This window comes from Taurulus bubalis (assembly GCF_910589615.1).
Source record: "Taurulus bubalis genome assembly, chromosome: 19".
NCBI classification, from domain to species: Eukaryota; Metazoa; Chordata; class Actinopteri; order Perciformes; family Cottidae; genus Taurulus; species Taurulus bubalis.
In genome coordinates this window covers 13,129,599-13,153,735 of record NC_136607.1, presented here as the reverse complement: position 1 = coordinate 13,153,735, position 24,137 = coordinate 13,129,599, and the positions used below count along the sequence as shown (strand labels likewise).

The 24,137-nt window shown below is 39.9% G+C and overlaps 3 protein-coding genes across 3 annotated transcripts; 2 read left to right on the top strand and 1 right to left on the bottom strand.

Moving 5' to 3' along the window:
* Positions 1 to 3,355: 3,355 nt before the first annotated feature.
* Positions 3,356 to 7,320, top strand: coq4 (coenzyme Q4 homolog; the record flags this gene model as incomplete). The annotated part of the gene is made up of 6 exons (XM_079234983.1): positions 3,356 to 3,545; positions 4,544 to 4,640; positions 4,744 to 4,846; positions 4,957 to 5,086; positions 5,531 to 5,624; positions 6,356 to 7,320. 6 exons carry the CDS (start codon positions 3,356 to 3,358, stop codon positions 6,537 to 6,539), a joined length of 798 nt encoding a protein of 265 aa, XP_079091109.1. The 3' UTR covers positions 6,540 to 7,320.
* Positions 7,321 to 9,266: 1,946 nt separating this feature from the next.
* On the bottom strand, positions 9,267 to 15,312 carry bspry (B-box and SPRY domain containing; the record flags this gene model as incomplete). Its single annotated transcript, XM_079235287.1, is given in 7 exon segments — positions 9,267 to 10,319; positions 11,372 to 11,496; positions 11,588 to 11,613; positions 11,780 to 12,010; positions 14,083 to 14,181; positions 14,847 to 15,240; positions 15,242 to 15,312. Coding segments are annotated over 7 exon segments (1,482 nt in total), but the record flags the coding sequence as incomplete, so codon positions are not given.
* Positions 15,313 to 19,012: 3,700 nt separating this feature from the next.
* zmynd19 (zinc finger, MYND-type containing 19) lies at positions 19,013 to 22,493 on the top strand (the record flags this gene model as incomplete). Its single annotated transcript, XM_079234845.1, has 6 exons — positions 19,013 to 19,063; positions 20,780 to 20,839; positions 20,940 to 21,046; positions 21,630 to 21,770; positions 22,001 to 22,181; positions 22,350 to 22,493. 6 exons carry the CDS (start codon positions 19,013 to 19,015, stop codon positions 22,491 to 22,493), a joined length of 684 nt encoding a protein of 227 aa, XP_079090971.1.
* Between the last annotated feature and the right edge of the window lie 1,644 nt (positions 22,494 to 24,137).

Below are 24,137 nucleotides of genomic sequence, written 5' to 3'. Positions count from 1 at the left end.
AGCAGTTTGCAGCTTTGCGTGCCACGACAAACACAACCGTTAATATATTTCTGCTTGAATGAAACAGCTTTAAGGCTATATGATAATATGTAGTTTATCTGGTTTGAACTATGCTCTAGTCTACAAAGCCAAATAGCTTGGAGCACTGTTGGCTCACCTTATGCATTTGCTTGAGTCATCACATGTTTTAAATGAACAATTCATTCACCCTTGAATTTCAATTATTTGCAAGTCAAAGTGCCATAAATGTTTGTACAAAAGTACACAATACGTTTTCCTAGAATGTGAAAAGGGTACAAGGCTATCTGTTCATATTTCTATATTTGCTAAATGTCCGACCAACATAGCTTGCTTACAAAAGACACTATTTATTCTGAGGAAACTTTATGGAAATAATGTGCCTGTGTAAAAAAGACAGCCGCTCAAACAGTTGAGGCTGACATAAGCTTACTGAACTGTGTTTATGTGGCCTAAAAGGAAACATCTGAATCCTCTTTTTGGTGAACCTTATTTTTAGGCACTTAAGCCCTTTCCCAGACACAGGAAATCTCCCAAAACGTATGTGGAAGGAAGGGAAATTCTAAGTGGCTCTGGGATCAAAAGTACCCAGCTACGCAAATGTCACACAAATATACTTTTCTATTGAGCCAACTAAACCAGATGGCCTATTGTCTTTGAATAAACAAAGTCAAAACAGAGATGCTGTTGCTAGAGATGTTAAAACGAGTTTAAAGTTCAACATATAAAATTAATACTTGAAATGAATCTATAGTCCCCATCTATGATGAGGTGTGTGAAAAAGCAATATGGGTTATTTTACAGTGAATTTTCTAGAATAATGATTTGCAATCATAAAATTGTCTTCTTCCTCTCTATAGATTACATCATGTCAACCTCAAGAAGATTGCTGTTTGACACAAGAAGAAACAAACTTCACTTCTTTGGAAAACCCTGATGCTGCTTATCAATGGAAAGCCACAGGCATTTTACTGGCATCATTCTCCAAATGCATATCTCATCACCACATCCAGTACACGATGACTGATATGTGTCACTATTTCAACATTTGTATTTGCACTTTTGACGTGTTCAAACATGTCCAAATGGAACAGAAAGATAAAAAGATAACTCGTAAAACATTCTTGAGTGACATGAAGAACAGCCTCAACGTGAACAATGAGGCAACCCTTATTTAGGGCATACACCCAAGCTCTTGTTTCTTTCATGTGTTCAATGAACCTTTGAGATGATAGCAAATACAAACCAAGTAGAAACACTAAAATCAAGAATGATGGAGAAAACATATGCTGATTTCCTCTGCATACACTCCAACATCCTGAAAAGACTAACACAAAGACCAGAATCGTTGTACACTATGGTTGAAAATGACAAGAAAGGAAGTAACATTACAGCACTCATTCACCAAACAAAAAAAAACAATGAAGACTGAACTGCATCTGGTCTTTAAGTTACACTTGTTGAAAGTGTCTGAAAGAAATAGCACTCTCTATCAAAACAACGCCTTGAAAAGTCAAGTACTCTCAAGCTGTCCCTTCAGTCTCCACAGCCATTACTATTATGCCACAAACAACTACTCCTCGTTGCTTTTTAAAGCTCGTCGCAGCTGTTTACAGCCTGAAAAACAGCCTCTACTCTGCCTGCTCCCTGAAAACTCGCCCTCTGTTCGCCATGTTCTTGCAGAACTGTGAACCTGCAAACCTCTGCGATACTGCGCAGAAAACAGCAGAATATCTACTCACCCAGTTCAGAAAGTCTGCTCGTTTACGTCGTACTTGCAACCCGCCCAAGCTTAGTATTTCAGTATAGTTACACCCACAACCCACGTGACAAACAGTCAGAAGTGACTTGTTCATTTTGTATGATCAATATCTGGACTCTTACGTGTCTGACGTTCCTTCATTTTGGCTCAAACCAACAATGATTGAGCTAAACGCGGACTTACACTTCACTTCTTGGTTTGTATGAGTGACGTTAGCTAACGGACACAACTTTAGGCAGCTAGCTTATCTTAGCTAACTTATGAGGTGTTTATATGTTTGGCGAATTATCTACTCATTTGGCAAACTGCCAAGTCATACACCTGGAAAGCAGAAACACGAGCTAACCTTGGCGTCACCTCTTCGTCTCTGGAAAAGAAAATAATATGCCCGCTATCACATGAAGAAGGACAGCTCACCCTTTAGCTGTGTTTACCATTTCATTGTTACGTGCGCTTACTTTCATACATGGCAGCGGGCGGCAAATCGGAGTCACTCTCTGCATCAGTGCATTCAGCCCAACTGACCGACACCGCCCCTTCGCCAGGGCTGCCCCGGAGTAAAAAGTTAGTGCGGTTATCAGATGACGCATGCGCATTAGCGTCCCAAAAAATGTGGCTGCCCGTAGTAGGTCGACCTTGCCAGCGCTTAAATCGGCTATATTTGATCTCCAAAGGTATGAGTTTCTACAGATAGCTAAGCGTTTCTGCGTTAGTTGAAGTAAAAAGCTACCACTACTTTTCAAATAAGTCTTGCTATCTAAATGTACGTTCACCGTTTTAATACAGAAAGCCATGCATGCCGGAGCCTAGTATCATTTACCAGAGACGAGGCTACACACCCCTCCGCTAACCTCAATGTAGTGAACGATCATCAGGTCAATGGTGTCGTTTATGCCAATAATTAGCTTGTCGGATACAATTGTCTTTCGAGGGCAATCGATAGAAAAGCTAACGTTACTTTAGAATATTGATTTTGTCCATAACGCGAGCTCGCTAATCCTAGCAACTTTAAAAAAAAAAAAAGATTTCAATGTTAGTTTATCTCCCGAAACTAAACTGAAAGCATAATTTAGTACATGTGTGAATTAGTGGAGACATTGGTACAGGTGTCTATTTATAAGGCATTGATAGGTTTATGTATTTTAATTGTGCTTTTTTTAATGTATTTTATTCTATTTAATGTGTTGTACTATCTGGACCTTGAGTCTGAAATAAAGTTAGATTGATTTATAAAGGAACAGATAGGATATGAATTATGAATTGTGTCGGTTTGCTTGTCTTGTAAGCATTAATGCGAACTGAGGAGAACTACATCATAAAAGATGCACTCACATTTATGTTAGATTTCCCCCAAATAATATACACTCTCAATCTCAAGCATGTGCACAATCTGCCCCAGTCCTGGTCCCAGGATATGTGCTTCATACTACAGCCTGCATAAGTACACTTACCGGCTTCTGTAGAGCATGGTGAAGGTTTTTGCTTTGACAAACATCAATAAACTAAGTTGTTATTTTTGTATGAGGTCAACACATACCAACTAGTGCATTATAAAGTCTTTTCCCAGTAGTGCACATGTTTCTAATGCTGTCGCACATTGCTGCTCAAGCAGCGTGTGTCCACCAGGTGCACAGTAGTAGCAGTGTGCGGACAGACAGCAGCTATGATGGGCTGTATCCTGGACATATCCGCACCACCCCCTTCCAGAAAGCCCTGTTGGCTGTTGGGTCAGGTGTGGCTGCACTACAAAACCCCTACAGACACGGTGAGACTTACTGGTGTCTTCTTTTTTCTTTTATTAAAAATGCCTTCCAATTTCCCATGAACCCTCAAGCTCAATTCAACAAAATTGATTGTCTTTTTCAGATCAGGATACATTATTCTGTTATTTGGTTTGTAAAGGGATTAGCTTTGAGAATTAATTGGGTTAAATTAATCTCTATAGCATTTGCATTCTAACTCAATACTAAAATGTATGATTACAATTGTGTTTGCCTTCATGAGTAAATTACAAGATGAAGACTTGAATGTCTCAGCTTATTTGAAAGTTTTCAGTAAAATGAAAACCAACAGTTGGGGACTGTACCCGAGATTTCTTTTCTCATGAACTGTTTGAGTACAGTTTCTCTTTCTCAATCTTTTATTCTCAGGAGAACACTTCTAAAATATCTTGGAAACAGAAATGAGAATAAATACAAAGCAAGGCCATATGTCAGTGCAGTTAACCTGAAAGTTTCAGGGAGGAAGAGAGCACTAACACATTTAGTTTAGAAACTGCAGGTGTCATTCAAGGGCGACACCTGACTTTTCGTCAACAGTATTCGTTAATCTCAAAAAGTTTTCTCTTCCCGCATGGGAAACCGCCAGTTCATTCTAACTCCACACACAACTTGTAATGCAGGCTTTCTGATTAACGTTAAAACAAGATAAACCTGATGACATCAGACTTGATAGTTTCTGCCAGACAGTATGTCATACTTTAAAAAATCTCCTTCAAAGCCACAGAAGACAATAAACAGCTGTTTTCACAGGCTGACTCCTACTCCCAGTGATGAGTAAACTGATTATTATGTGGAAAATGTCTGGAATTGCCCTTAAATCAAGTACATTTGAGCTATATTACACACTTTACTTGAAGACAAACCGCATATTATCAATCTATATATTTTATAATCTTTAAGTCAAAATGTACGTAATGTAGGTTTAGCGGCAACAAATCTCTATTGTACATTTAATACCATATAATTGCATGAAACTCTACAGACATGGTTGCAGTGCTCGGGGAGACGACAGGACACCTAGCGTTGATAAATATCAGGGACAAGATGAGAAACGACCCCGAAGGCCACACAATCCTTACGTGAGTCCCTGTAACATCGTACAGTAACTCTGATTTAGGCACTTTTATACAGACTTTTCTCTTTCGTGAATCACATTTGATTATGTACGACTTGTTATTGCAGAGAAAGGCCCAGGATCCGGCTGTCTACACTCGATCTGAACGAGATGGCCACTCTGCCTGACGGCTCTTTTGGAAGAGAATACCTTCGTTTTCTAGAGGAAAATGTGAGTGGTCGTGTTCAGACTGATTGCATCAGGAAAGAATTTCCTCAGAATTTCCTCTTTTAAGTTTCTCTTTCGTCTTCACTCACACCTTCACTTTCCCGTTCTTTCAGCTTGTGACCCCCGACTCGAGGGCAGACGTGAGGTTTGTGGACGATGAGGAGCTAGCGTACGTCATGCAGAGATACAGAGAGGTCCATGATTTGCTGCACACCTTACTGGGCATGCCCACCAACATGCTGGGTGAGTCAGGCTTCACGAATTGAAACTGAAATGGGTAACCAAGATATTAAATCATGACATTTCAGACTATCATCGCCCTGCACAAATCCAGTATCTCCAATCCTTTTTCAGTCATTCATTTATAAAGGAGCTTGAGAGCCAAGCAGTTCAATAAGACAACAAATAGTGTTCGCAAGAATGATTGTGCGCATGACAGACGAAGCCAATTGAAGGGTGCATCTGGAGCCGCACGTTTGACTGCTGACAAAACGATACAATTCTCACCAGAATATAATACTTGTCTTTTTCACTTCCTGTTGTCTTTTTCACTTCCTGCTTTTCAAACCCTTTTCATATAAATTGGTGTGACCTTTCTTTTTTTGCTGACGATGCCAATTTTTTCCCAGTTTTTCCTTCTAGCTTCATCTGGATATGTTTTTTTTTGCCCCTTCTTGCTCCTTTCAGGGGAAGTGGCAGTGAAATGGTTCGAAGCTGCTCAGACGGGCCTTCCCATGTGTGCTCTTGGAGCGGTGTTGGGGCCTCTGCGGCTGAATGCAAGGTACAATACCAGAGTTTTAACTGCAGTATGACCACCAGACATTTAGTAAGCTCTGTAGCAGTACAGTCTGCAACTATTATCTTCATTTGCCAATTATTTTCTTGATTAACCAATTGTTTTATATGAATTTGTGAAGAATGACTTTGTCAATCTCTCAAAGCCCAAATGTACATGATGTCTTGTCCAGAAGACATCATGAATTAAAAAATATTCAATTTAATATAATAATAGTAATAAAATATTGTTTTGGAAGCTGAAAGTTTTTGCATTTCTTATGGAAAACAATTATTTAAACAATATATTAATAATATAGTTGTTATACATTAGTCAGTATATCATTTCAGCTTTCCTTTGGGGTCTTTTAAATTGTACATAACAATTGAACATAAAAAAGCATTACCCCAACTCTGAAAACAATGCGGCCGTCTGAATTTTCTATCAAAAGTAAATTAACGTTGAGTAAACATTCATGAGGTTTTTGTCCGGCTCGAGTGTGACGTACCACAAAGAGATAAAAGGAAACAGTGTGTAAGGGGAAACACTTTGTTGTACATCATTACTGTTATGAAGAACAAATGCTTGTAAATTGTCTCCTCTACCTGTAAATCATGAACTCTTCCTCATTCAATAACTGAACTTCCTTGTGCTTTTTGGGAACTGATTAATCATTGATTAATTGATTTCTTCATTGTTCCATCCTGCTGAACCTGTCCTCTCATATCACCTTCTAGCCGCTTACAGTCGCTCTTCACCTCCTTGGGTCCTTGGGCTCTGCAGAATGGCCGTCAGGCTCGCTGTGTCCTCAGCATCTTCTACGAGAGACGATGGGCACAAAGCGTCGAAGACCTTCGACGAGAGCTCAACATAGAGCCTCCTCCTGTCATTCTCACTGCTACCAACAATAGAAACATCTGAGGAAGGCAAAAAATATATGAGGAAGGAGAACATTGCCAACTTTGGTGTGTCATCTTTAACTTTGAAATGTGAATCATTTGGAGTGAAGTCCTTTCAGCTGATCACATGTTTGGTTCGACACGTCATGTTCAGTCGCCACCAGTTGTTGAGAAAGTGTGTACTTGTATGAATCAATTTAAGAAATGAATTATGTCCGTTATTAAATACTTACCTATACTATACTTACCTGGTGTGAGTTTTAAAAAGTCATATTATAATAATATGAATTATAATTTTTATGCCAATATTTGGCAAGTAAATCTGTATTTTTGTCCTGTTCTGTGCTGTCAAATTATTAAGAATTAGCGTGCACATGCAGCAGCACTAATTTATGGTTGGGGAAAGGAGCAGATGTTAGCTGCATCTGTTATCTTATCATAAACTCGGTCAACGATGCCTCTCCTTTTTACAGTACTAGTGACGTTCGCAGGAAGTCACGGTGTGTACTGCTTGGCAGGTGTAAGAGATAAATCAGATGGAAAATACCTTTTCAATATTGATCTAGTTAAAAGCATTCTCCTTGTGAGAAGCAATTTCTTTCTTTTTTTATGTGTTGCTTACGTGTGAAATCCACAGATCAGAAAACATGAAGAGAACCTTTTTATTAAATGCTGTCACATCATACATTTAGTTTAGTATATACAGTATCTTGATGCACACATTTAAGCCATCATGTTACATTGTGAATATGACAGTTAAATGTGAAAGATTAATGATATGTTTCCCTCCAAATAAAGGATTTGAAAAAACTCAAATGTGGTAATTAATTTCTTTAGGCCTATTAAACTGCAAATTATATTTCAAGTTACCATGATTCAGTGATCCCTAAAAAGAGGCAATAACTAAGCCTGATACACGCTAGATGTAAATCTGAATTGCTTTATTGGAAGAGGTTTTTTACAGATGCTGTTTCTGTTGCAATTTTACAGCTCAGGAATCACAACTAAGATCTGGACTTGCTACATTCCTGGAGAAACCCAACGTCACCCACCCAGAAACTATTCAAATCATTTTTCTCCTAAAAAGTAGTTTGACATTATTCTTAGACATGACCATCAGTGCTTTAAACAATGCCTTATTTGGATGTCAAATACCACTGTATTGAGTCAGAGAGATCACTACTTGACTATAGTTTTTCCCTTCTTCCTCAGTTTTGCATACGACCCTTTCGGCACATAGAGTTTCAGATCTCTTCATACTTCTTATTATGGGGCATATTTCCTAAAACATACGTGTATCTGATGTTACAGCTAAATGCAAACACATTCACTCAACAGGTACCACGTATGTGCTCAGTTTTCTGAGTTTTTGTTTGATCGTAATCAGCACCTGTAGCTGTCCGCAGTCCTGGAGAAACAGTTCCTGATGAAGCATCATCATGAGCACAGAGGCAAACATGAGCATTGCTGATGCTCATGTTTGACATTACTGCCCTCCAGTGGTTCTCTGCCATACTTCTGAGACGTATCAGAGGCGTTCAGATCTGCTCTGCCTCATTTTTTTTTAATACAAAAAAAAGTACTATTTCCAATGATGTTTCGTATGGAAACATCTACTGTCCTACAGAGTTTTACCAGTGGTGGAATGGAGGTACATTTACCTACTGTATTTTGGGACACATTTGAAGTACTTGTACTTTACTTGCGTATGTCCATTTTAATACTTTATACTTCTACTATTTACATATACAGAGGTAAATATTGTAGTTTAGTTACTAGTTTCTTTACAAATAAAGATTTTGAACAAAGAAACCCCAAAGAAACATGAAAATGTACACATTAAGCTGAAACAATGATTGACAGAAAGTCAATTTAAGTGCAACAATTTAACGCAAATATTCCGCATTATTCTAGTTTCTAAAAAGTGAAGAATTTGCTTCTTTAATGTTTAATTATTAATATTTATTTTTTTAAGAAATCTTTGTTTTGGACAGTTAGTTGGTCAAAAAACAAGTGAAGATGTCACTTTGGGTCTGGATTATTGTGACTCCATTTCTCACTAATTTCTGATCGCTCGATTGAGAATATAATCAAGAGATATATCCAAAATAACTAGTTGCAGCCTGTCATAACTTTCAGTAGACCTTAGTTCAACATAAAAAACTTTAGCTAAATGACTTTAGCACATGAATCTTTCTTGTCATATAGCTTGATACAAACGGTAAACAATACAAATCTTAATGGCGTCCACACGACACACCTGTGTGTGTTTAACTGATGATGGACGCACAGTGATTGCGTCATTTGAAACTCAAACTGCAACGCCTTGTAGTTGTTTAACAAAACAAACAGAAATGATTCCTGCACAGCCTGATATAAAGTAGTTAAAACTGAGCTCCACCTCAACCGACTACAACAGTAAAATGCTGCTGACACTTTAATGCATGATACAAATCTAATAACATGATGTAATAAGGATATTAACTGTCAAATTGGGACATTTTATGCTACTTTTGATACTTTTAGTACATTTTCCTGATTCAAAGTATATACTTAGGACCTTCACTGTGTACACTTGTAACATAGCTTATCTTCTTGCTACGGCCCTGCAGGACACCTGGTATTGTAATGTAGTACTTACTGTATTTGACTGTACTACGTTCTCAAATGCAAACAAAACAAAACCCTGCTGTAACATGAGAGGACAAACAGCGTTGATAATATACGAATGCAACAGGAATCACAAAAGCACACCTTGTGTAAGTCTATTTATCAAAACGTCTATTGCAGTCAGAAATGTTAACAGTCAAAAATTGGTTCACTGAGCATATAACAATAATACAACATGATCTCAAGTATTTCTGTACAGAGTTTCTTTGTCACACAACATTCAAAACAAACCTGGATCAACCAGTGTTATTAATATTTTCCAGAAAGAGACTTGGGGAAGCTTTGTTACACAGATCAAAATGATGCTATTACAAAGATAAAAAAAACAACTATCATCAGTCCAACTAAATGCTGTTACAGCACTACTGTATAATATGATCGACAGAAAAAGTTAAATTATCTGATCATCTCTAAATCAAACTCTATTGAATAATTAAAACTGTTATAAAAGCTAATAAAATAAATAGAAATGCACACCTTTCAAAACTGCAGAATCAGATGGAGGATCTTTAGCTGCTGATCATATTTACAATAGAGAAAGGCATTTCTTCACATGTTTGCGGTCATTTAGTGTTTTTGGCAGAGTGTGCTTTGTGTCAATGCAGTATGGTGATACTGCGGTCCGTCACAGCAAACGCCGGCAGCAGCGCAGCAGTGAAGTGATGTGTGACAGAATGCAGCACGGTGCTGGAGTCCGCCTCATAAAACAACAGCGTCTGGCTCGGCCAGTCCAGCAGCAGGCCGATCCTCTGGGGTTTCCTCGCCACCTGCAGGGGCACCTTCTTCCCTGCGTGGCAGAAGGAGTAGTCCCCATCGTAGTGAGACAGCACCCAAGACTGACTGTTGTGGCCCAGTCGGGCCTCGTTTCCGGAGCCTTTGCGCTCCAGAGAGGTGTAGCAGACCCCAATCTTAAAGGCACCACTCTGGCCCACATCCACCATCCAGCTGTGGGTGCCAGAGGACATGGCCAGTGAACCTAGTGCGTTGGGCCAACAGTCAAAGCGCGCCGGGTCGTAGGGCAGCAATTGGCGAGCTTTTTTGTAAAAGAAGGTCAAAGTGTAGAAGTCGTCAGAGAGGGACAGGAGAGGGCTCACTGTGCGCTCATCAACCCTTAAATAAGATGATCCATAAGCTGTGGGAAGAAGGAAAATATGGAGTTAATGTCATAAGCTGATGCATTACTATGAGCAGATATGTTTTGAGGAGGCTTGAGAATTCTGTATGAAACCTTTTTTTTTTTTTTTTACTGCAATAGCACAGCTTGCTCTTCGTCCCACACACAATGGATGTCAAAAACCACTGAGCTGGTCACTTCCCGCCCCTTTAATTACAGTAAAATGCTTGTCCACTTCCAAGATTTACATGAACGACCCTTGATTTTCTCTAAACGTTCTCCCATTTTTAGATTTATTTCAACTCCTGCTCAATTACACACACACACAAAAATCCAGGCTTTTTTTTTTACACTCCTGCTGTTTCCAACCAGGGAGCAAAAATACATCAGGACAAAACATGTGTATATTACCAATATGTGCAATAAATGTCCACACTACTATAAGTCAAGAAGCTTCTGTGTGCTAAAATACAGAAAACCAAAAGAAGTCAAAGCATATACACACTTTTTTCAAATGCAAACACACAATTTCTTATTTACGAGATAAAGAAATGAAGGTTTAAAGAAAGCAATTAATGTGGCGGTAAATAGTAACTAAAGTAATTCACTCAGGTACAATTTTGAAGTACTGTATACTTGTATGCAGTATAGTGGGAAATGTAGTTTAAACACCACATTGTATATATATATATATATATATATATATATATATATATATATATATATATATATATATATATATATATATACATATATATATATATATATATATATATATATATATATGTATATATATATATATATATATATATGTATGTATAAAACACAAATCAGTATTAATAATTAAAAAAGATAGTATATACAATATTGTAAACCAGAAAGGAACCATTCTGCATAATGAGTATTTTTACTTTAATACCCAGGAACATTTAGTCTGAAAATACGTTTTGCTTGAACTGGAGTATTTTTACATTGTTATACTGAAACTTTTACATCAAAAAAAGATCTTCCACCATGATCCTGCTGGATCTGTCACGTTGTACATGAGGATTGAATACAAATGCACTAACCGTTTGGCCCCAGCAGCACTGCGGTGGCCCACAGACCTCTCAGCAGCTTGCTGTCGCTGCAGTCTGAGTTCAGGTTGAGCTGGACTGTGTCACATGGATCCCCGACCCCGTCGGCCCCCTCCATCCTGAGACAAAAACACACAGAAGTAGAGATGTTACCTCTCTGGTATACAAGAAAAAAAACTTTCACAAGCAATGTCATGTATAAAAGATTACCTGTCAGCAATCTCCTGGACACTAGTCTGAAAGACAGGAAGAAAGTAATGAGTCTTCTGGGCATTCTTGTACTTAATTAAGCAATTTATGTTCATTATCAGGTTACTGGATTTCAAGCACAAGCTCCTCTACTGTTCAAAAATCTTCTCCAGTCATCCATGAACTTCCTGACAAAAATGTCCCATCGCTCACCACCAGCTGTGCGTCTGGAGTGTGCGTCAATGTGTGCACCAGGCCGGAGCGCGTTTGCGTCAGCTTCGCCAAAGCCTGGCTCCAGTGGGCTTTCTGGGTGAGGAGACACTCTTCCACTCGCTCTTCCTCTCTCTGCACCTCCTCCAGGAGACGCTGCTCCTCTTCCTCCAGGGCGTCACGTGCTGTGTTGACCTGAGCCAAGACCTGCTCCCTCGCCCTGCTCGCCGCGACCTACGCCAAGGGACAAGAAGAGATATTAGACAACTCATGGTGCAGTGGAGAAATTACATGGTGTTGAATCGAATTGCATAATCAATATTGTATCAGTGTGACATTAGTCAAAAGGTTGTTGTTGTTATGTGTATAAATACCCTCATCGTTTATGATCAGATATTCTTTGAACCTTCCACGAAAACCTTTTTTTTAACGAACCGTTTAATCTACAAAATGTCAGGAAATCAGTAAAAAAAATATAATTACACTTTCCTAGAGCCCAAACTCTTAAAATTCTGATTAGATGAAAAACAGCAATCCACAACCAATGGATATTCAATTCACCGTGACGTAGAACCACAGAGAATTGTACATATTTGAGAAGCCCAAACTAATATTTTTTAACAATGAATCAAATTAAAATGTGGCAATCATCATCTGAACCTGCAGCTCCCATCAGAGCTTTATAGTGAGTTTCAGCTCATCATTTAGCTTTCTGGTCCACAACTTTACTGCTTGTGTTCACTCTCATCGCTCTACTGGCATTGCTTTCGGCCACAGCAGACAGCTGTTAAAAAGAAGAAAAAAAAACTCTAAAAACCCACTGTGATCTGCTAAGCACCAAATAGCAGCGAGTTAGCTGGTGAACAAAGTGTTGTGTTCACAACTTGTTTCTGCTGCCCCAAGGTGGCCAAAATATCCGTTATTGTAGGTTTTAAAAGGTCTAGTCGGGAGGCGTATTTCCTCAAGCCACCGATGTTAAGCAAAGTATCTCATACATCAAACATTAGGAAACATGTGGGTCAAACAGTGTCACTGCACAAGCAGCCAGGCACTTGAATAGTCCCATAAAAGCACAGAGGTTGTTCATTAATTTCACACAGTTGACTTCCCACGTCTATAACTATAAACAACAAACAAACACACCAATAGCTACAGAGATTCATTGACCAGATCATTAACCCAAAGCATTGTTCCATAGTGTGGAGTAAGTTTGTTTTAGGTTAACACACGTACTGGCTTGGTGATTTGCTTCTTGATCACATAAGGTGTCTCCGTGTTTGTTTTTCCTGCCTTTGTTGTTTGTTGAGGTTTGATTTACTCGTTGTAACTTGTAACCTAGAAAATTACACACGCGTGTCTCTGACCACTTTAGACACCCTTTGTTTTGAGGGAGGTTAATAAATAGGCGATGGGTGCACTGAAAGAGACAACCTTTGCTTTGTTGCCTGGTGGTAAGAAATTGACTGAATCAGCAAGTTATACATGACTAGTTAACAATTTATATTTATCTTACTCATGCACCTGCAAAGTTTGACTTGTTTAGAATAATGAGATCTAAAGTCCCTGTTATTATTTTTAGAGAAGGGAATTGTGGAAAAGACACAATTACAACCCCCTGATATTCAAAAGAATTTATAGTTGGAAAGCATGCTCATTATACTGATATTTCATTCTGTATTCCTGCGTGTTTTTATGATTTAACATATTAAATCATGTTTTTTTACCATGTACTTTATGATTTCTTCAACAATGTCTCTCCATGTTGTTGTGACAATAACAGTTTCACATGCAATGAAGTGATGAGACAATTAGTCCAATAATCTATTCAGTTCTTTCTCAGCTAAAATGGCTCCAGCTTCTCAAAGGTGCAGGTTTTCAGCATTTCTCAGTTTTATGTCATCATAAACTGAAGGTCTTTGAGTTTTGGAACAGTTGTTCCAACCAAACAAGCAATTTAAAGAAGAGTTGGGGGAGTTGTTTTTTACTATGTTCCTTTAGATTTAAAAATGAATCGGATACTTGAAGAAATAGCTCACAGATGAATTGACAATACCATAATCTTTATTTGCAGCTCTAATGCAAAGAGACTTAAATAGGCATCATTTTCCACTTACACAAACCCAACACAAACCACAGAGCACAGGTAGGTTGTCACACAGGACTTTTTCATAAAGCCGGGCCAGCCAACATCAAAACAATGTACTTGTGAAACATTGCAGGCTTCACTGAACAATGTGATCAGTATCGGGTCTGACACTGCGTCAATAGGCGGAGGTTGAGTGGGAGGGGATCAGTGGTATTCTCACCTGAAGCTTTTGCTCTTTAGCTGTCAGCGTCTGGTCGATGAATCTCTCAATCCTCAGTGCCTGCAGCTGCATTTTCTCACAAACATCCACCAGTTGGTTCTGGTGAAAATACAAATATGCACGCACACGCACACGCACACACACACACACACACACACACACACACACACACACACACACACTCATCAGCTACAAGAAATTCGCAACAAGAAATTCCTGTCTCTTCAAATACCATTCAGAGGAAACAGCACAAAACACAATATGCAAAATATGGCACACCCAAGAAAGAATTATGAAATATGCATATTAGACTGCCAAATAGTTGAATACAGTTGTTCCCACTCCCATCAGTCAGTCCTCATTGCTTTATAACAACTACAGTCCTTTAACAAAGTGAGTCATTGAAAAAGGAAAAAAAATCCACATTTTCTCTCATGAAATAAACTTAAATGAGAAAAAGAAGGATATAGCTTTACAGTGAGGTAACAATTGTAAAAAAAACAAAAAAACAATTAAAAAACATATAAAAAAGTGGAGAATCGGTCAAATAAAAGACGTGACACGGCATTCACACAAAATGAAAGTATCTTCCTGGCTATTTGTAAACCGACAGATACCCTCAGTAAAAAAAACACAGATTTACTTTGTACATTTCCAGAGCTGTATCGTCCCACAGCCCAGTCAATACATTCAACAAATAAAGTAAACAGGTGTTGAAAACAAATACAGCAAGCTATTATACTAGTAGGCCTGCACACACTCACCCTGACTGCGGCTACTCTGGTGGCCAGAGGGGTCACCGTGTGTCCGTGGCAGGGGCCCACGATGGCGCAGTGAGAGCAGATGAGTTTCTGCTCGGTGCCACAGAACCAGTCCAGCTCAGCTTCATGCTCCACGCACACCTCGTATTCACCAGAGAAGATCCCGGACTCGGAGTCGGCGGTGGTCTCCGCCGGTGAGGTCGGCACCGCCGTGTCCGCCTCCTGCTGCTGCTTCACACCGCCGCCGCTCAACACGGAGAAAATAGGCTGCTCAAAATCCATCTCCTTCGTTTTTAGGCCCCCTGAAGTCTTCTCCGAGCCAGTCGGGGAAGATGGGCACGTTAAGTCGCACGTTGTGAGCTCCTCCTCGGTCATGGCACAGTCACGCAACAGGTGCACCGGCGGAGCTGGAGTCGCACCTACAGTAACCTACGGCGCTGTAATACAGGTGTAACAGGTGAGCGGAACACGGAAGTAACGCGGACACCAGAGGTCAGAGCTGAGAGGAAAAAGCTTTCTGCTCTGCTGGTTTCAGTTGTTTGATTTTGGGCGCGGTGAACTGTCACCGTCCTAAACTATGATGTAAAAAAAAGATGAATACCAATTAACATATAGTGTCTTTCATGATTTGTTTAGCTTGCCTTCATTTCCTGTTTCTCTTCCCATACTTGTCTTTTGGGCCCTAAAATGTCGCAAATGTGCAGCTGTGATCCAAAGTGAAGCAACCTCAGATTTAGGAGCAGTTATATTATTGTGTGTGAAGAAAAACTGCAATGTCACCACACACCTGTACTGTACTATAATTATAAATATTTATCAGTGAACCATAGAGGCTCAATCATCATTGTGTAAGTGACATTATATACATTTACTTATAATAATATACAAAATCTTCAAGATTGTATTGCACCATTTTACATGGAAAACATGAGAAGTATACACATTTAAATGACTTGTGTTAGTTTAAACTACCACAAAAGGTATCCTGACTTTAACTTCAATTATTAAATGCCCATTTTTACTTAAATAGTTGCTCATCTCAATATCAAAATTCCTGCATAAAAACAATTCTACTGAGAGTTGATTTTTGCTATAGCAGTCTAAAAAAAAAAAAAAAAAAATCCTCATATTTTCCTTTGCTAATGTTTACTAAATATACCATTGTGAGAACACAGTGGAAGAGTAATCACATTTTCCAGGGCGGGTATAGGTAGTGATATATACAATGTCATCATAGGTGTGTACCTAGGGATCTGAGGTGCAGACACACCAGAGACAGCTCTGTTTAGCAATATAGTGAGCAACACCCACTGTCTGGAAAAGCTCTGGAATCCAGAGAAAATAACTTCAAATGTACTTTTCGACATATTGTCTGCCCTTATCAGGCCCATTCAATACAAAACTAATTACATGTTTTACATCCACACCACGGGGCAACCATAAACTAAAATAACCTGTTGATAAACTGGTTTACAGTTTAAAAAAACATACCAGACAGGTGAAAAAAAACATACCAGATATATCCAGTGTTTTACAGTTTGTTGCATGAAACTGGAAACATACATTCATTTATTTAGTCATTGTGACGTATTGTTTTAACTTTAGAATTTAGTATTCATACCCTTTTAAACATGTGCTTAGCTGTCACCAGTTGTTTGCCAATAATAAAAGTTTCCTGTTATGTTCAATTCTTGACGAGGAGGTAAAACATGCTTTGCATTGATTATCTTATCACTTTCAATCCCATCACTTTTTAAACTGAGCTTAAATGAAAGACTTTTCGTTAAAGCTGCACATATGGTTGGAAAGACAGAGATCAAATTCAAACCTTCAGAAGGAACACACACACACACACACACACACACACACACACACACACACACACACACACACACACACACACACACACACACACACACACACACACACACACATCCCACTCCTCCCAGCTTTCTGTCTGTAACTGGATAGGAGTGATTGACAGAAGAGAGTCGTGCCTTCTGGCTCAGACAAGGTGGTGTTCCACACATTTCACTTTGAAATGGGAACAGCAGAGGCACAGGGCTGCCATTGTTTCTGACATAAAAAGCTGTTTTGTAATAGAAAAAAAGTAGGAAACACAATATGTGTTTACTTCCTGAAACAGACAAGGGATTCATGTGCACTAAGTTTGTTGCCGGCGAAAGAGATGACTGCTTTATAAGAAAACACCAGTAGTCTCTATTAAAAAGAAAATCTCATATTTCTCTCTTTATACACCCTGTTAAATAAATGCCACATAAAAAAAGCACATTTTCTCTGCATGTCCGATGTCACTCTCAAACAGCATGTTAACATGATAATAAATTGGGGTTTTGCTGTTTGCAACTTTCATCCCTGACAGAAAACGCAAGAAATAGACGTAAGGCAATTTTTTTGAGTGAAACTTACACTCTTCTTGAAGAATATACCGATACTCAATCAACACTTTACTACTAAAATTAATTAAGTTAATGCGTGTTGGGACATCTCTAGTTGTGAGCCATGCACAATAGTTGATTTGTAAGATTTGTTGGTCAAAACTGCTATCATCAGGAGCTTACCAATGAATCCAAATATTGTTGTAGTGAATGAAAACCATGTGTTTCTAAAAAGTCAGAAAACTGAAAATAGATTAAGTATTTCACATTCATCACATTCAAATTACTGAAACAATATGTTTTAATAGAAACTCTGGCATTATTAGAAAAAGTGATAATGTATGTCATAAATGAAAAATCATCTCATATTTTTTTTCCATACAATTTTAAAATGTTCTTTTATAACTCTTTTATTACAATTTTAGTCTCTGTAATACAGATCCTGATCTCCAGAGGGTGCTCACACACTTAAGTCACTGAACTGAAAGTCATGCTTTATCACATGTGTTGGGAAAGAAAACGCTTTTGTGCACGATTTGTGGTGCATCCCTTTAAATTAATAGAAATGTCAGGTAGTTGAAATTATTACTGGCAATACAAAAGTCAAAGTCAAATTGAAAAAGTAGTAGAATAAACACTCAAAAAATGACTGACTTCTGCATCTGATATTTAAAAATGCCAATCCTTTACATAATCCAAATTTCCTTTTCTTTAAACATGCTGAATTTGAACTGTAATATATAAATAATTGACTCACAAAGAAACTACACGACAGAATATAATTATCAATTCCATAAAAAGGTCTGAAAGGGGCTATGCAAATATACATATTACATGTGATTCAATTTGTTGTTAGTTATTGATGTATATTTATATAGTTATTCTTTTCTTTGTGCTTCTGCAGTAGAGCATGTGCGGGTTTGTCATACTGATGTAGAGCACACAATACTCAATGGTCCTGCATCGTTAAGCCTTTAATTTAGCAGCACGTGTCTTACAATAGGACTTCAATCAATCATCAGTGAACAGATGAGTGAAAGTCATGTGCTTACTGGATACCAAACTCAAAAGATGCCATTAGTGTTTCCCACACTGGCCCATTGACTTTATAATACAATGACGGCATGCCAAAACAAACGTAGGATCTGGGAAGTTATAGAAATATAAAATGGTTTAAATGGATAAAACAGTCATCTTACAAAGAGTTCTTGCAGTTTTAAATTGCCAACAGTGATATATATATATATACGTCTTTTAAAATACTGGCCTATGAGGGAAATGCTTTCAGGCTACTGTGTTAAATTCAGTACCACTCAGCTCTCTTGATACATCCATGGCGAAAGCCTCGCCATCAAACATTTCGCGCGAAAATGGTTGGAAGTGGTCACGAGAGTTTAAAGACGTAATAACAGACACAGGCGGTAGTTGAAAAATACTCGTTTCCTATTGGACAACACGATAGGACGCTTCCCATCAGAAGCAAAGTAACGTCGCGTTTGATTGGATGCTCTGGTGAGCGGCTCGTCCCGCCTCCCTCGGCCCCGCCCCCCAGCAGCCAGCTCGGCTTTCCTGCGCCAGCAGCGGTGGTGTGTCACCGAGGTTGGGCTGCCGCCGGAGAGATTCGGAGTCAGGCGAACACCCATCCAGTTAACCCAAACTGGCATCGCAGTGGGGCTGAGGGGTTGCCCCGGCGACTTTTAAACCCAACTAACAGCTTCGGTTGGATCCTGCGCCTCTCTCTCTCCGTCGCCACTACCACCCGTCCTCCTGATGTCGGATTTCAAGCTCGGGATCGTGCGGCTCGGCCGTGTGGCCGGGAAGGTGAGCAGGAGCCCAGGACTGCCATGTGCGGCCGGGGGAGGGCCCGCGGGGACCACAAAAGGCGATGGAAAACGGGTTTAGCGGTTGGCAGACGGTGTCGGCCAACAGCTTTCATGGTTATCAACCCGTTGCAGACGCGGGAGGGGCACGTCTTTGCCGATTTTAACTGTATTTGAACGGATTAGAGGAGCCGGCCGAGCCAGACTGGTTGTCTGTTCCTCCGCCGCCACCAACGGTCTCGCTACGAAGCTAACTAGCATGTAGCCGGGTACGTTAGCAGTTGGCGGACGTTAGATGGTAGAATAGTCCCTCGGAGGTAAACACACGGGTCCGTGTTTTGTCTTCACCAGTGTCGGGTTAAAACGGAGAAGACAATTCAAGTCTTTCTTTATCGACGCTGGGTCCTATCGTCCTAACGGCCGGTGATACAGTTAGCAGTGCCACGCTAGCTGTGTTATTTAGATTGCACGGTGAAGTGTCTGCTTATGAGGAAGCCATTGCCTCAATGCATCAACTGATTCTTTTGTGCAACGTGACAAAGCACCGGCAGGACGGCACACTTGTCTACATCTGTAAACCGAAAACAGAGGGTGTTTTGGGGGCTTAAGTTGCAGAGTTAACAGTTAAAGTGACTAATGCGACGTCAAAGTGTGGCTGGATGATGGTCAAGAGAGACTCGTGTCTAGCTGCGCGTGTCACAAGACACTCTCACTGTGGGTAGACTGGGCAGAGCGTTTTGGGTTGAATCAGTTGCTGTGTGTCCAGGAGCACTGTCTGCTGAGTGACAGTGCTCCTGGACACACAGCTTTTTTCATTTATTTTTGTACATGATGTCACGCTCGTTAAGATCTACACAATAGTCTGGCAGTCGAGAGAAAGTGTCACATTGCATGTTTGGACCTTTTAGGTATGTGGACAACAACACCCTGGGCGGTTTTGTGCCACGCTCAGTGGAGCGTGGGGGTTAGTATCTTGTCACGTGCATTGGAAATACCTACCTAATAACAAATAGTTTGGATAGCTCTTTGATGGTCAATACAAGACTGTGTTGCTACTTTTTAAATATGCATTTTGAGGCTGGATGTGGTTCAATGTTGGTTCAAAACACAGTAAGATCATTTCCCTCTCTGACGTGGACATGTGTGATTATGTTTGTCTGCAGCTGTCATGTGCAGGGCAAATGACCAAATATGAGTTTGAACATACTTTAAAGTGCTTATCATTTGTGCATGTTGTTGAAAACAAGCCATTTTTAATAAGTAGTGTTGTTTGACTTTGCTAGTCTATTCAGACCAGATAGGTTGTCCATATATATATATACACTCAAGCCCCATTTGGAACTGATTAATTCCTCAGGTGGGACACAGTCAATAACTACGTTGCCAGGTTCCCTTGTATGTAACTCAACTCAAAGTTCTTGATCACCATAACGAAATAACAGGATGTGGCAAGCATGGGCTTATCAAATGATTCTATAACTTGTCACAGATGTAATCATTTACTTGTTATTTTCTTGATTTTAACTGTTTGAGTATAAAGTTTCATAATGCTCTTTGTGAATGCCTGAGGATGATTTGAAATGCACGTTGTCTTCTATGGTCATGCACTCATATTGCCTTTTTCTTTTACCCCTTGGGTTTCTTGCAAAGCTAGCTGCTCCTGTATGTGTCCTGGTTGTTAACATGAAAGTATTCTGTCTCCATTCTCTCATTTCAGACAAAATACACACTGATTGATGAGCAAGACATACCGCTTGTGGAAAACTATGCATTTGAGGTATACTATGAAGATTCAACTGCGACTTGTGTTTATGAGAAGTATTGCTGATATCACTTCTCTGATAGTGCCTTTGTTAAAAAATGACTGTCATTTTCAGGCGCGCATGGAGGTAGATGCGGATGGCAATGGAGCTAAGATCTTTGCCTACGCTTTCGACATTGGCAAAGGCCGCTGGGCAGGAAGGCCTTTGCATGAGCTACTCTGGTAAGTACTTTGATAATTATATCAGGTGTGGAATAAGCAGCATCTTGGCTCAAGACATTGGCGAGCATTCTTGTTGTGGAGTTGCGGGGTCTTACGATTATCATTTACCCAAACATTATCAAAGGGCGTCTGAACACAGATGATTATTATTGCAACAGTCTTATTTATTTATTTTAAGTTAAATTTGCAAGATCAATGCTGAAGAGGCCACTTTGCAGCAGCCAGTAAAACTGTTGACTACCCTTGAGATGCACCATCTGCATTCTTGGTTATGGAGTTGACAGTGGCTTATTGATCATTTTTATATCCCCATGATCTATAAAGCATTTTTTGTCAAAAATGACTGACATAAAGAGCACATATTAAGAGCACATATTTTTTGACCTAGAGAAAGTTTAAAGGCTCTTAGAATTCATGCTCTTCTAACATGAGATGAGTGTTGAAATAAACAATGAAGTTGCCTAAATGCAGGCCTAGCAGTCCTGCTGACACTGCTACATCAGTGGATCTCATCTAATTCATAACGTTGTTATGTAATTGCTAAAGAGACTGGTTGACTTATGATATGTATGTCTTGACACAGGGAGAAGCACAGAGGAGGCATCGCCCCCAGTTTTCAAGTCATCCACATCAACTCTGTGACGGTGGACAACAGGCTAGACAACCTGCGACTGGTGCCAGTGGGCTGGAGCCCCAAGCCGGAGGAGATTTCCAGCAAACAGAGGTAAGGGCTGACCATGGAGTACTGCACAAGCCGTATGTTTTGTGTGTAGGCAAAGCCAGTCGGATTCATTAAGGCCCTAGCTTAGCCTGTAAAAGATAAATTAATGTTTACTTTATTTGTTATCCTGATATCTTTTAAAAACATTTTTTGCCAGTCACACAAAATCGGCGTTGAGTTTTTTAGCAAATATTTAAGCCAAATATTTCTTGCATGTTCCCTGAATTGTCCAGAGAGCAGTCTCTGTACTGGCTGGCCATCCAGCAGGTGCCAGCTGACCCTGTGGAGGAGCAGTATCTGGAGCTGAGCCGCACACGCTACTACAACGCTAACGGGGAGCTGGTGGAGGAAGAGGAGTGCTCCTGCACCTACTATGAGTGTCATTATCCTCCTTGTTCACTCATTGAGAGGAGGGTACGTACTGTGAAAGTTACAATATTTTATAAGTGAGAGATCAAAGCGAGAGACATTTTCCAGACACATTTTCCAACTCATGAACCCAACTAGATGTTGATGCGTCTGGCAAAATTGTTACCTCGGGTCACAGAGCTAAACATAATCTTGTTCCTCGTCTTTCAACAGCTCCGCGAGTTCAACATCTGCGGTCGCTGCCAGGTGGCGCGCTACTGTGGCTCCCAGTGCCAGCAGAGGGACTGGCCCGCCCACAAGAAGCAGTGTCGCGAGCGCAAGCGGGTGCTGGCTCTTGAGTCGGAGCCCGAACGATGATCTGCGATGAGGGAGAACAGTGGGGGGTGATAGGTTTGGACTTATGGGAGGGGAGCGGGGATGAAGTGCAAAATTGGGGAAGTTGCTGACAAGAGACTAACAACGGAGGACAATGTTGGTTGCTTGATTGATGGGTTCAGGGTGTAAGAAGATGGAGGGGAAGGAGAATCAAGCAAAAAGACATCTGCCACTTTCCAGAACTGGTAATGCTCCATAGCTTGCTTGCTGGATGACTGGGAAAGGTATTATTATTATAATTTTTTTTTTTTTTGTCATTATTTTTCTCGAGGGGGGGAGACCCTCGAGATCTACCTGCTGCTATGGTTTTGTATGTGAGGGGGGGAAAAAGTTGTCTTGTTGACGAACTGGACAAGCTTTTTTTGGACCACAATATAGACGGTCGTCGTCATCCACTTTAGTTCCTCCACCCAGCCACTGGGTGTGGTGACGTCTGTGCAAACGGGGGGACCCAGGGGCTGCAGACCCGTCGTTCAACTGGTACAATGGGACATGGACCTTTTCACTGTATCGCTCCCTCTCTGACCTCTCTGCACACGGCTGCTGTCTTCATGGTCATCGACACCTTCGCCGCCTCCCTGTCTGTCGTACTCCCCACCACGACACACATCTGATTGATTTCACTGATTGAATCACACTACCAGTATTGAGTGTGGGAGTGTGTATGCTTGTGTATGTATGTATGTATGTATGTATGTATGCGTGTGTATGTATGTGCTGCCAATATGTACTGAAGGACATTGAACATTGGTTTCGGGCAGGGTTAATGTATGTTTTTTCTCTTATTAAAGGGGCCATATTACACAGTTTTAAATTTCATATTTAATCGTAAATTGATGGGTTAAATATTTTCACTGTTCTATAATAAAGTAGCTGCCAAATAAGGCAAAACATTTTTCTAGACGTTTTCTTGACCCATGAGTTAATTTATTTTTATATCGATTTGATCAGACTTATGTTGTTTGAGACAAGGTACAACGTTTGAATTACCACTTTGAAAATAATCAGCAAAAAGTAAAAGAAATCTCCAGTCATTTAAGAAGCTGTTCATGGTGATTTCAGTACTTTGAAAGGCCTGTCACATAAACAAAGCTTGTTGTTTTGGTCACTGTATAAGAAACTACTTTGTTGTGATCTCAAAATAATTATTCCATGTTCTCAAGACACACAGTATCTTTTCTGGTATCTACCAAAGTACTACGTCCTGTAGTTTTGGCACTCCTGTATCAACTGGTTTAAGTCCCTCCAGTCAGTCTTAGTTTGCTGGTTTTTAACAGACAACTGTCTTTTCAACTGTATTTTTTGCACCTGCAGGGTTATGGTATGCGTGTGTTTCGGTCAGGGAGGGGAGGTCAGTGCTAAGTTTCTTGTGTGAGAGTTTGCTCTAAGGGGTTATTTTTTTTAAGAAATTCTATCAGTGGAGCTATATTTATTTAAAACATTTGATTGTGAAACATGTTTTTGTCCTGGTGATATTTGAAGGCAAATGTTCTAAAAAAAACAACAACTATATGAGACCTTTTTATGTCACGTCATTTTAGGTAAAGAGGGGGATGGAACACTTTAACCCGGTTATTTTTATAATTGTTTTTTTCCTTCCTTTGTCCAGAATGAACGTGTGAGTCC